Source organism: Simochromis diagramma, unplaced genomic scaffold (genome assembly GCF_900408965.1).
Source record: "Simochromis diagramma unplaced genomic scaffold, fSimDia1.1 OVJJ01000131.1, whole genome shotgun sequence".
Classification (NCBI taxonomy): domain Eukaryota; kingdom Metazoa; phylum Chordata; class Actinopteri; order Cichliformes; family Cichlidae; genus Simochromis; species Simochromis diagramma.
The window spans coordinates 11,374,786-11,387,163 of record NW_024387200.1 but is presented as its reverse complement, the minus strand read 5'-3'; the positions used below and the strand labels follow the sequence as shown (position 1 = coordinate 11,387,163).

General features: G+C 40.2%; 1 protein-coding gene across 7 annotated transcripts in view; it reads right to left on the bottom strand.

Annotated features, from left to right (window-relative positions):
* The window catches only part of LOC120745563 (DENN domain-containing protein 5B-like), a 93,759-nt gene that overhangs the window by 51,781 nt on the left and 29,600 nt on the right, over positions 1-12,378 (bottom strand). For 5 of the 7 annotated variants that reach the window (XR_005698657.1, XM_040050545.1, XM_040050550.1 and 2 more), the window contains one exon: positions 1,119-1,178. The exons of the other annotated variants lie outside the window; for them this stretch is intronic. Coding sequence is in view for 4 of the 5 variants with exons in the window: in XM_040050545.1 (XP_039906479.1) it covers positions 1,119-1,178 (60 nt within the window). In the remaining variant the exon portion in view is untranslated. The remainder of the gene's footprint in view (positions 1-1,118; positions 1,179-12,378) is intronic. 7 annotated transcript variants of the gene reach the window in all.

Genomic DNA, 12,378 nt, shown 5'->3' with positions numbered 1-12,378 from the left:
ATGAGCTGCCTCATGCCTTTGGGAGCTGCAAAAAATCAGACTGCAAACAAAGAACATTACTTTGCAAAATATGCTACAAATCTGTTTGAACTAAAGGTAGAAACAAGATGCTTGGATGGAAATTACTGGTGCAACTGCATGAAACAGCAGGGCTTTAAACAAGTGGTTAAAAACTTAACCCAAGATACAACATACCAGCAAGATTCTTTTTCAAATTTCTAATTAGTTTAAATTTACTTATTTATTCTATAATTTATTTGTTCTCTAATTTCCTATGTGACAATATTGTGCAGGCTCCCAAAGAGTTACACAGTAAGGGTACTTTAGTTCTTGTTTTTGTTAAACTAAAGTGTTAAGCAGTTATGTCATAGTTTTATTTAAAAATTTCGATGGAAAACAGAACCTAGGCTATTTTGACTTATCCCATGTCACGGCGTATACTCTGCCGCTGGCACTGTTTGGTAATCAATTCATACTTTAAATTAGATAATCTGTCATCAGTGAGCTCTTTGGAAAATAGCTGATTGATGACATCAATAAATGCTGCTGCCTGCAATCACTGAAATTAACAATTTTTAAAAACATATAATTTTGAGGCTATATCACCCACACCTAGTTTATCTAAATATATTTATATAAAATATTTATTTTAATATACAACAGTCCAGTTTATTTTCCTCATAAGGAAGTTGCTGAAAATTAATACTACATGCAGGGGTGCACATAAGTGGTCCGCTGGCATTTGCTTGAAGCCAGCTCACCTCCTGCAACCACTTTTCCAAGAATACGCGCTTCTTTTGCAGTTCGGACTCCTCCTGACATTTCTGTGGAGGTGGAGGAACACCAAAGTAAAGGAGCTTCTTCGACATCTTTAAGAGCTCTAAACAAATGTCTGTCCTCCTCCAGAAAATCGTATGTACGCAAACGCGCGTTGCAACTTCTTATCTGGTGCGCGTCTTTTATTTTGACAGCGCATGCGCACCTACGGACCACTGACTATATGAAAGGGTTGACATCACACACACTTAGAGAGCAGTTGAGTGAGAACAAAGCTGGCTTGCAGGAAAATAATGTGAAGTGTAAGCTCAGAATCGAGGAGTACAGGCAGTGTGTTTTACCTGCAGATGCAGTATCTGGATCCCTGCCTTGGCGGTCTGCTTCTAGCCACCGGTGCAAAGCTAGAGGTGAACCACATGCAGCAAGACATGGAGCAAAAAACACAGAAAAACAGCGCAATGTCATAATAAATGGACACAGAAAAGCAAATTAAATGCATGAAAATGAGGTAAGCATGAACATGACACAATAGATGATAGCATGCCATTAAGGATGCAACACACATGCTTCAAATGGAAGCGGTAACATTGTAAAACGACACTTTTTTCCTAATAAGGACTCGAACATTACAAAACAGAAACAAGAGATTCAACTAAAATGCTTAGATTCATGTTAGTGACCTCTTTTTGAAGCTGTCGGTGAAACTCGAGGTTCAGGGCAAGTGAGTAACACATTCTTTGGAGTCAAACCAAGCAGCATATCCAAAACACAACTACAGAAGCAGCAAGTGTACCATATTTATATTGCAGTCAAATAACTTTACCAGTTTCACATAGAAGAGACCACAGAGATGACAGTTCATATCTGTAATGTAAATTTGACAGCGTATAAAAGTGACTGTCTGTCTAAGTGTTTTTCCCAAGAATTCTAAAGAGTGAAGTAGCGCCGATAGACGTGGTTAGTTGTTGTTGATTTACAAAAAGTGTCGCAGTAATTTATTTCAGTGTGTCATTGTGTCCTACATTAAAACAAATTTAAAAAAAAATTTAATTACAATTTTTTTTAAACTTTATTTTTGGTCTGGTCAACAATTTTCAAAACACTGTCTGAAGCATTGAATGTTGAGCTTCAACCCAGTGTAGTTATGGGTATATTTGGTGCTACAGATAGAGGACATAGAACATTAAGGAAAAGCTACAAAAACATAATCACTTTGACTACACTGCTTGCGCGCAGAAGGATATTATTGCATTGGAAGTCACAAAAGCCACCCAAAGCGGCTCTGTGGTTCAGTGACCTGACACAATTTATACAGCTGGAGAAAATAAAGTATACTCTCAAGGGCTCGAAGGAGAGATTCTTTGCCGTTTGGGATACTTTGCTAAAACATTTAGAGAAAATTAAAACCATTCCCATCTGATACTCACTTGGCAGCTACCGTATACCCTTATTGTTGTGAAGGCGATTCATTTTGTGCAAACTATTGCCTTTTAAGTGCACATCTTTATATACGGTGAATGTTGATGTACCTCATTTAAATTTATTTTATTTTTTTATTTATTTATTTATTTTTCTGTCTCTCTGGATTGTGTCCAATATGTTCTTTGGGTGGGGTACATACAGTGGGGCAAAAAAGTATTTAGTCAGCCACCGATTGTGCAAGTTCCCCCACCTAAAATGATGACAGAAGTCAGGAATTTGCACCAGAGGTACACTTCAACTGTGAGAGACAGAATGTGAAAGAAAAATCCATGAATCCACATGGTAGGATTTGTAAAGAATTTATTCGTAAATTAGAGTGGAAAATAAGTATTTGGTCACCTCAAACAAGGAAAATCTCTGGCTCTCACAGACCTGTAACGTCTTCTGTAAGAAGCTTTTCTGTCCCCCACTCGTTACCTGTATGAATGGCACCTGTTTGAACTCATCATCTGTATAAAAGACACCTGTCCACAGCCTCAAACAGTCAGACTCCAAACTCCGCCATGGCCAAGACCAAAGAGCTTTCGAAGGACACCAGGAAAAGTATTGTAGACCTGCACCAGACTGGGAAGAGTGAATCTACAATAGGCAAGCAGCTTGGTGTGAAAAAAATCAACTGTGGGAGCAATCATCAGAAAATGGAAGACATACAAGACCACTGATAATCTCCCTCGATCTGGGGCTCCACGCAAGATCTCATCCCGTGGGGTCAAAATGATCATGAGAACGGTGAGCAAAGATCCCAGAACCACACGGGGGGACCTGGTGAATGACCTGCAGAGAGCTGGGACCAAAGTAACAAAGGTCACCATCAGTAACACACTACAACGGCAGGGAATCAAATCCCGCAGTGCCAGACGTGTTCCGCTGCTGAAGCCAGTGCATGTCCAGGCCCGTCTGAAGTTTGCCAGAGAGCACATGGATGATACAGCAGAGGATTGGGAGAATGTCATGTGGTCAGATGAAACCAAAGTAGAACTTTTTGGTATAAACTCAACTCGTCGTGTTTGGAGGAAGAAGAATACTGAGTTGCATCCCAAGAACACCATACCTACTGTGAAGCATGGGGGTGGAAACATCATGCTATGGGGCTGTTTTTCTGCCAAGGGGACAGGACGACTGATCCGTGTTAAGGACAGAATGAATGGGGCCATGTATCGTGAGATTTTGAGCCAAAACCTCCTTCCATCAGTGAGAACTTTGAAGATGAAATGAGGCTGGGTCTTCCAACATGACAATGATCCAAAACACACCGCCCGGGCAACAAAGGAGTGGCTCCGTAAGAAGCATTTGAAAGTCCTGGAGTGGCCTAGCCAGTCTCCAGACCTCAACCCCATAGAAAATCTGTGGCGGGAGTTGAAAGTCCGTGTTGCTCGGCGACAGCCCCAAAACATCACTGCTCTCGAGAAGATCTGCATGGAGGAATGGGCCAAAATACCAGCTACTGTGTGTGCAAACCTGGTAAAGACCTATAGTAAACGTTTGACCTCTGTTATTGCCAACAAAGGTTATGTTACAAAGTATTGAGTTGTATTTTTGTTATTGACCAAATACTTATTTTCCACCCTGATTTACGAATAAATTCTTTACAAATCCTACCATGTGGATTCATGGATTTTTTTTTTCACATTCTGTCTCTCACAGTTGAAGTGTACCTCTGGTGCAAATTACTGACCTCTGTCATCATTTTAGGTGGGGGAACTTGCACAATCGGTGGCTGACTAAATACTTTTTTGCCCCACTGTATATAAAAAGGAGCATTGTGACTTTGTTACACGTATATCTTTGAATTACATTCTTGATGCTCAATAAAAAGATTAAATATATATATATATACACACACACACACACACACACACACATATATATACATATATATACATATATATACACATGTTCAGGATGAGGTATGAGGTCAACATCGTTTGATTCTTCAGCCGTTTTGCTTTGAGCCCGACTGTGCAGGGAATGAAGTTTCTGCTACAGAAGCCACAGGTATGGGCTCAAAATGTGGTCATAAATATTTTGTACTTGTAAATCAGTTTTGTATGTGTAAAAAAGATTTGTGTGTGCGTAAAAGATTTGTGTGTGGACTTAGCCAAAAAAAACCCTGCAAGTTACAAGTACGAATTTTGACCCTATTTTTCTTCCTTTCATCTGATTGGTCAATGTCATGTCAATCACAAATGTAACAATCCAATCAGAGAACAGATGGGTTTGGCTCTCGGAGAGGTCAGTCTTCATTATAAAGCTTTCTTCGTTATGAATTAGCATACATGTTTTTATTGAACATTTGAAGAACCAGCAAAAAAAAAACAGAAACTCTTGTAGAGGACATGAAGTCAGAGATAGAAATGACAAGGAGCAGGTGCATCTAGTACAGGTAGAGCTGCTGCAAAAACCCACAGAGCTCAGCAGCCAGCGTAACAAATTCTGGATCCTTTGCTTTTAGTTAGCATTAGCAGCACATCCTGCATCTGGACTTTTATGCTGCGCACTGTGACTCACAGCAATGGTCCCGGGTCAGCCCTGACTTTGTGTTAAACTAATCCTAAAGTAATAATGTATTTCTAACCACTGATATACCACAACTTTATCCTTTCAACAGCTGCTGAAAGTTAGGGGACCTAACTGCTATCAGATATTTATATACAGGGAGTGCAGAATTATTAGGCAAGTTGTATTTTTGAGGAATAATTTTATTATTGAACAACAACCATGTTCTCAATGAACCCAAAAAACTCATTAATATCAAAGCTGAATGTTTTTGGAAGTAGTTTCTAGTTTGTGTTTAGTTTTAGCTATTTTAGGGGGATATCTGTGTGTGCAGGCGACTATTACTGTGCACAATTATTAGGCAACTTAACAAAAAACAAATATATACCCATTTCAATTATTTATTTTTACCAGTGAAACCAATATAACATCTCCACATTCACAAATATACATTTCTGACATTCAGAAACAAAACAAAAACAAATCAGCGACCAATATAGCCACCTTTCTTTGCAAGGACACTCAAAAGCCTGCCATCCATGGATTCTGTCAGTGTTTTGATCTGTTCACCATCAACATTGCGTGCAGCAGCAACCACAGCCTCCCAGACACTGTTCAGAGAGGTGTACTGTTTTCCCTCCTTGTAAATCTCACATTTGATGATGGACCACAGGTTCTCAATGGGGTTCAGATCAGGTGAGCAAGGTGACCATGTCATTAGTTTTTCTTCTTTTATACCCTTTCTTGCCAGCCACGCTGTGGAGTACTTGGACGCATGTGATGGAGCATTGTCCTGCATGAAAATCATGTTTTTCTTGAAGGATGTAGACTTCTTCCTGTACCACTGCTTGAAGAAGGTGTCTTCCAGAAACTGGCAGTAGGACTGGGAGTTGAGCTTGACTCCATCCTCAACCCGAAAAGGCCCCACAAGCTCATCTTTGATGATACCAGCCCAAACCAGTACTCCACCTCCACCTTGCTGGCGTCTGAGTGGGACTGGAGCTCTCTGCCCTTTACCAATCCAGCCACGGGCCCATCCATCTGGCCCATCAAGACTCACTCTCATTTCATCAGTCCATAAAACCTTAGAAAAATCAGTCTTGAGATATTTCTTGGCCCAGTCTTGACGTTTCAGCTTGTGTGTCTTGTTCAGTGGTGGTCGTCTTTCAGCCTTTCTTACCTTGGCCATGTCTCTGAGTATTGCACACCTTGTGCTTTTGGGCACTCCAGTGATGTTGCAGCTCTGAAATATGGCCAAACTGGTGGCAAGTGGCATCTTGGCAGCTGCACGCTTGACTTTTCTCAGCTCATGGGCAGTTATTTTGCGCCTTGGTTTTTCCACACGCTTCTTGCGACCCTGTTGACTATTTTGAATGAAACGCTTGATTGTTCGATGATCACGCTTCAGAAGCTTTGCAATTTTGAGACTGCTGCATCCCTCTGCAAGATATCTCACTGTTTTTGACTTTTCTGAGCCTGTCAAGTCCTTCTTTTGACCCATTTTGCCAAAGGAAAGGAAGTTGCCTAATAATTATGCACACCTGATATAGGGTATTGATGTCATTAGACCACACCCCTTCTCATTACAGCGATGCACATCACCTAATATGCTTAATTGGTAGTAGGCTTTCTGCCTATACAGCTTGGAGTAAGACAACATGCATGAAGAGGATGATGTGGACAAAATACTCATTTGCCTAATAATTCTGCACTCCCTGTAGAGATCCTCCAGCTTCAAACTGTATCACCCTTCAAGGACCTGCAGTTCAAAAAAAGCGCGCCCCCCACCCCCCCGACAGCCAAACCCATCTGTTCTCTGATTGGATTGTTACATTTGTGATTGACATGACATTGACCAATCATAAGTCCACACACAAATCTTTTTTACACACACAAATCCTGATTTACAAGTACAAAATATTTATAAACCACATTTTGAGCCCATACACAGGTTGTTTATAAAAATGTGTAAAAATACAACAAACTTTTACATTTTATATTTTAATGAAATCAGATTTAGTGAACGATAATCTTACTTTGGTTACCTAAAACTAGACTAAAGCTAAAATAATTTAGATGCCTAAATTATTACCAAAACTAAATTACATTTTAGTCAAAAGACTATGACTAAAAGAAAATCAAAGTTTGCTGTCTTCTAGCATGCCTTCTTAAATCTCTGCTGCTTTTTTAAAGACGTTTTTGGCGTTAAAGTTTTGGCGTTAAACACAACATTAATAAACCAGTTTGCACAATTCAGTTCTCCTCCTGATATTTTGGCTTGCTAAAGGAGTCCCCACATCTGCAAACTTGTCACTACACTCACTGTAAATACCAACAGCACTTTTTTCCCCAACAAATAATTTGCATTCTAGCAGATCTACTAAGGTTGGAAATGATATTGGATCACAGATTAGAGGAGGCACTTTTGTAAATTAGCTAAGTTATTATGAATTAGCTCATCTACAAAGTTAACACAAAACAACAGATTAAAACTGACATCAACTAGGCCAGGCATGTCCAAAGTCCTGCCCGCGGGCCGTCAGATTTCACATGGCCCGCAGCTTCAGTCTAATTATGTATTATTTATGGCTCACTTTCTTCATGACTTTAAAAATGCAATTCCCTTTTTCACCACATGGTGGCAGCACATTTTTTTCTGCTACCTGCACCTGAGCTGCGAGCCCGCCCTTCTCTGCTCTGCTTTTTTTTAAACTTAAAATTTGAGGCAGTTGTGTTTGTCTTATTTGTAAAGAGACTGGTGCCTTGTTTAAGGATTTCAACATTAGGAGACACTACGAGACTAAACTTGCTGCAACATATAACAAGCTAACAGGGAGTGAGCGTGCTGAAAAAGTGAAGCAACTCCAAGCTGCTCTGGCTTTGCAACAGTGATTTTTTACGCGGGCCTGTGAGACACATGAAAATATCACGAAAGCCAGCTACGAGGTGGCTATGTTAACAGCTAAACATGGCAAAGCTTTCACTGAAGGTACGTTTGTCAAAGACTGTGTCATGAAAATGGTGGAGAACATTTGGCCCGAGAGGAAGCAAGAATTTCTGAATGTTTGCTTCAGACATTCACAGACAGCTGCGGGACAGAGGAGTGGAGTTGATATTTTTCATTAGCCTGTGATGAAAGCACCGATGCATCTGACACCGCGCAACTGCTGATTCTTTTACGAGGAGTCGACGACAAGATGAACGTGACAGAGGAGCTGCTGGATCTCAAAAGCCTTAAGGGTCAAAGCAGAGGAATGGATTTATTCATTTCTGTTTGCGAAGCTGTTGATGATACGAAGCTACCATGGAGTGAAGTTTCTGGGATCATTACTGATGGTGCACCTGCCGTGGCTGGTGAGCGAAGCGGATTGTCCACACTGATCTGCAATGAAGTCAGCGAAGAAGCAGGTAACGCTGTTAGACTTGACTGTATCATTCATCAGCAGGCTCTCTGTGCCAAACATCTCAAATTTGATGATGTTATGAAACCAGTAGCAAAGACAATCAACTGTATTCGCTCTAAAGCTCCGTACCACCGACAGTTTCAGCAGATTCTGCATGACATCCAGGCTGAATACGGTGACGTAATTTATCACAACGATGTGAGGTGGTCTGCACTACAGCGATTTTTCTCTCTCAGAGAGGAAATTAGACAGTTTTTGGATGAGACGGGACAACCAATGGAAGAACTGTCTGATCCTGTATGGCTGGCAAATCTGGCTTTTCTGGTCGACGTTACGAAGCATCTGAATGCGCTGAATGTTAATCTTCAAGGAAAAGACGCAGTGGGGAGCCAACTATACGCTCACATCAAGGCCTTTGGAACCAAACTTTAACTTTTCCAAAGACACTTGTCCCTAACAGAGCCCTGTACCGCACACTTCCCAGCTTTGAAAGACGTTATTGACAGTTTCCCAGTGGAAATTAATGTCCACGTGAAGAGTTGCGCAACAGCTATCGCGTCTCTTTCTGGGGAATTTAACAAACGCTTTCAGGACTTTTTTTCGTTTTTGAAAAAGACATGCTGCTTTTCTCATCTCCCTTCTCCGTGGACCCTGATGATGCTCCTCTGCAGCTTCAGCTGGAGCTCATTGAGCTGCAGTGTGACGATGAGTGCTGCGGAAAACACCGGCAGTCTTCTCTTGTTGACTTTTATTGGCAGCTGGACAAAGACAGGTTTCCTGAAGTGTGATCACTTGCTAAGAAAATGCTGAGCTTATTTGGTTCCAATACTTGTGTGAGCAAACGTTCTCTGTCATGAACTTAAACAAGAACTGATTGAGATCCAGGATGAGTGACTCCCACCTGCTTGATATTTTGTGCATCTCAACCACTGCCCTCAAACCAGACCTGATCGCTTTACTAAAATCTCGATCTCAGTATCACCCCTCTCATTAGTCCAGGGATGTCCAAATTACTGGAGAGCTGCTATCCTGCATGTTTTGGTTGTCTTTCTGGTTTAGCACAGCTGAATCAAATGATGTCTCATCAGCAGGCCTGTGCAGAACTTTGGTAAATGAGGAGATGTGCTGATGAGCCATTATTTGATTCAACTGCAAACCAGAAACAGAACTAAAACACGCAGAAGAGCAGGAGTGACATCCCTGCATTAGTCATGTGTTCCTGAACAGTAAAAAGAATAAAGCACACTAATGCAATTCACAAAAGGAAAATGTATTTTGTTAAACTCTTAAGATCTGGTTTTAACTGTTGATGTTATGCTCTTATTTCATAGCTGAGTGTGTTGTGTACATATTGTGTATATTTACATGTGTGTTTATTTCTTGTGGCAAGTGAACTTCCCAGTTGTGTAATCTTCCTGTGAAGATTTGAAAGATCTGATGTGAAAAACGTCTGGAAAGATCTTGTAAAAGTCAAGCGCAAAATTCACTTTTTTTTTTAAACTTTATTGATAACAGACCACTTTTCATTACTTATAACTCCTGTTTAAAATGTTCATGAGGCAACGACATTGCAAACTCATGGAAATTTAGGGTATTCTATACAGTTTGTTCAATGTTATCTGACTCTCCAGATAGAAATGAAAGGCAGAATTGTGTCTTTAGAGTTGTTCATGCTTGCCTGAGTGGCTTTTATTTAGGTACATTTCCATTTTAAAAATAAAGGTAATGACTATTAAAATTGTTCTTCGTTACGTTTTCACGTAACTTTGTTATGGAAAAAAATGTCAAAAGGAACCATTGGCCCCCGGGCATCTTCACTTTATAAAATTTGGCCCTCTTTGCAAGAAGTTTGGACACCCCTGAACTAGGCTGTTTGGTTAGCGTGTTAGATTGATGTGATTGAATGTGGATGAGAGAGTCACACAAAAACACTCATACAAAAACAGTCTTGTTTGTTTGTTTTTACATACTATGTGCAACTAACATTTTGTTCATTTTCTTTGTTTTAAATTCAAAATTTTAAAAACTTTTCAATGACCTTTAGCTGCTCACGTGCTACAATAGACTGAAGTAGGGCTGCTCAATTAATAGAATTTTAATCTCGATTACGATCTGGACTTTCAACGATCATTAAAAATGACTGAGCCGATTATTAGCCCCTCCCTCTTGCTTTACTCTCGCGCTGCTCCGTGTGGCAAATCGAGCGCACCTCTCTGCATTTCGAACACGTGTCACAACAATTAAGATCAGCGGTCCCCAACCTTTTTTGCGCTACAGGCCAGTTTATGGCTGACAATATTTTCACGGACCGGCCTTTAAGGTGTCGCGGATAAATACAACAAAATAAAACTAGTACCGGTACCGAAAAAAAGAAGATTTATTCATAACACATGTGAAAAGACCCAGGAAAACCGAGTTAACGATAAAAACGATAACAAAATAACGCTGAAAACAGATAAAAACCCTGAAAACTATACATTTCACACCTGAGCCTCAACTCTCACGGCCCGGTACCAAACGACTCACGGACCGGTACCGGTCCGAGGCCCGGGGGTTGGGGACCGCTGATTAAGAGGACCCGAGGGAAGCTCGGAAAACTAAGCAGAAGTTATTTGGAGAGGAGAGTGACTGCCGTTGGTTGAAAAGAGAGGTAAAAAACCTTCAGTGGTGTGGAAACATTATGGGTTCAGTCAGACGTGGATCAAGTAGACACAGTGTGTAAACTTTGCTACAGTGTAGCTGCACCACAGAGCAACACTGCAAAGTTCACTAAACATAGATGTTTACATTTTTCATTTATTTCTTATATTGCAAACATTTGCACTGTTATCATTATTTGCACACTATTTTATATTATTTTTTAAAGTCATTATTCAACACATTGTTATTGTTAAATAAATATCGTCAAATAATCGAGATCTCAATTTCAGTGAAAATAATCGTGATTATCATTTTTGCCATAATCGAGCAGCCCTAGACTGCAGTTCACGCTATGTGCATTTGCTGTTCTCTCTACAACACCATACTCTTATCTGATCTTACTGCTGGAGCATGATCTGTAACTGTGCATCAGCCAATCAGTGACACAGATGCACAGTTACACGTCCCCATCAGTATTATGTAACTCTAGAACATGCATTAGTGTGCACCGCTGCAGCTTCCTTCTCCGTCACTGTCCTGTCTATTCTGATAGACAGGACAGTGTCTGTTTCTTCCTGAAGTTGTAGTGCTGAACTGTTGCCTTAATGATCAACTTTGATTATAGAGTCAGAGTAATCTGCTTTTCATCGATCATATCTTTAAAACAAAGCATGAACTGTTTGGATTTTATGACAACTGTAGGACGTTATCTCTTTGTAGAATTGTAATGTAACAACAATGCTACACGTGAATACTGTGTCGAGATCATAGACTTCTTGTTTTTGTCAGTCTTTGGTTATTTTTAGTAGAAAATGTTGCAAAGCAAGCAAACTGTAAAGTCTTTTTTTTTTAAAAATTAAAAAAAGGTGCAACCTTCTACCTTAGGTACAAAGTGTGGCAACCAAACAGTGAAACAGGTCCTTTCTAATGAAGCTCTAAAAACCAGCGACATCGCCCACAAAAATAGAGAAGCAACGTGAAAGAGACATGAACAGAATGCAGCTTGCACACTTTACAGGTATATATGTAAATGATAATGAAAAGTTATTTTAATTGTGTGACATTACACACATTATACCCCCCCCACACACACACACACAAAAAGCATGAATTTAGTGCTAATGCATACACACATCTACTAAAAAGATTTCATTGTATAGTTATTTACAAGTGTGGCTTGTCCACAAAAAGCCATGTCGTCATCATTTTGCATTTTCTTTTCCCCTTTGCATGCTGAGATCACAAGGCCTGAACCGAAAGTCTGTCCAGTCATTCTGTAAAAATCAGGCGTCACTTAGTTCAATCACTGGGTAGTAAGAAGTGGAGTGAACTGTTCTTCTTCTGCCGTGTGACAGGAAAACCACATACACAGTGCTTGCTGGCATTATCTCTTTATTACATCATGGCGCCTCTTTCTGTTTGTTTCTGTTCGCTCCCCTCAGCTCGTGTCTCAGGTTCCCTTCATACAGAAACGTTCAGAGACACACAGAGTAAATACAGCAACAATTAAAAAGTGCTAAAACTGCAGAGCTAAGGTAATATACAGTGGGTTGTGTATATGTGGATTATATTTACATAG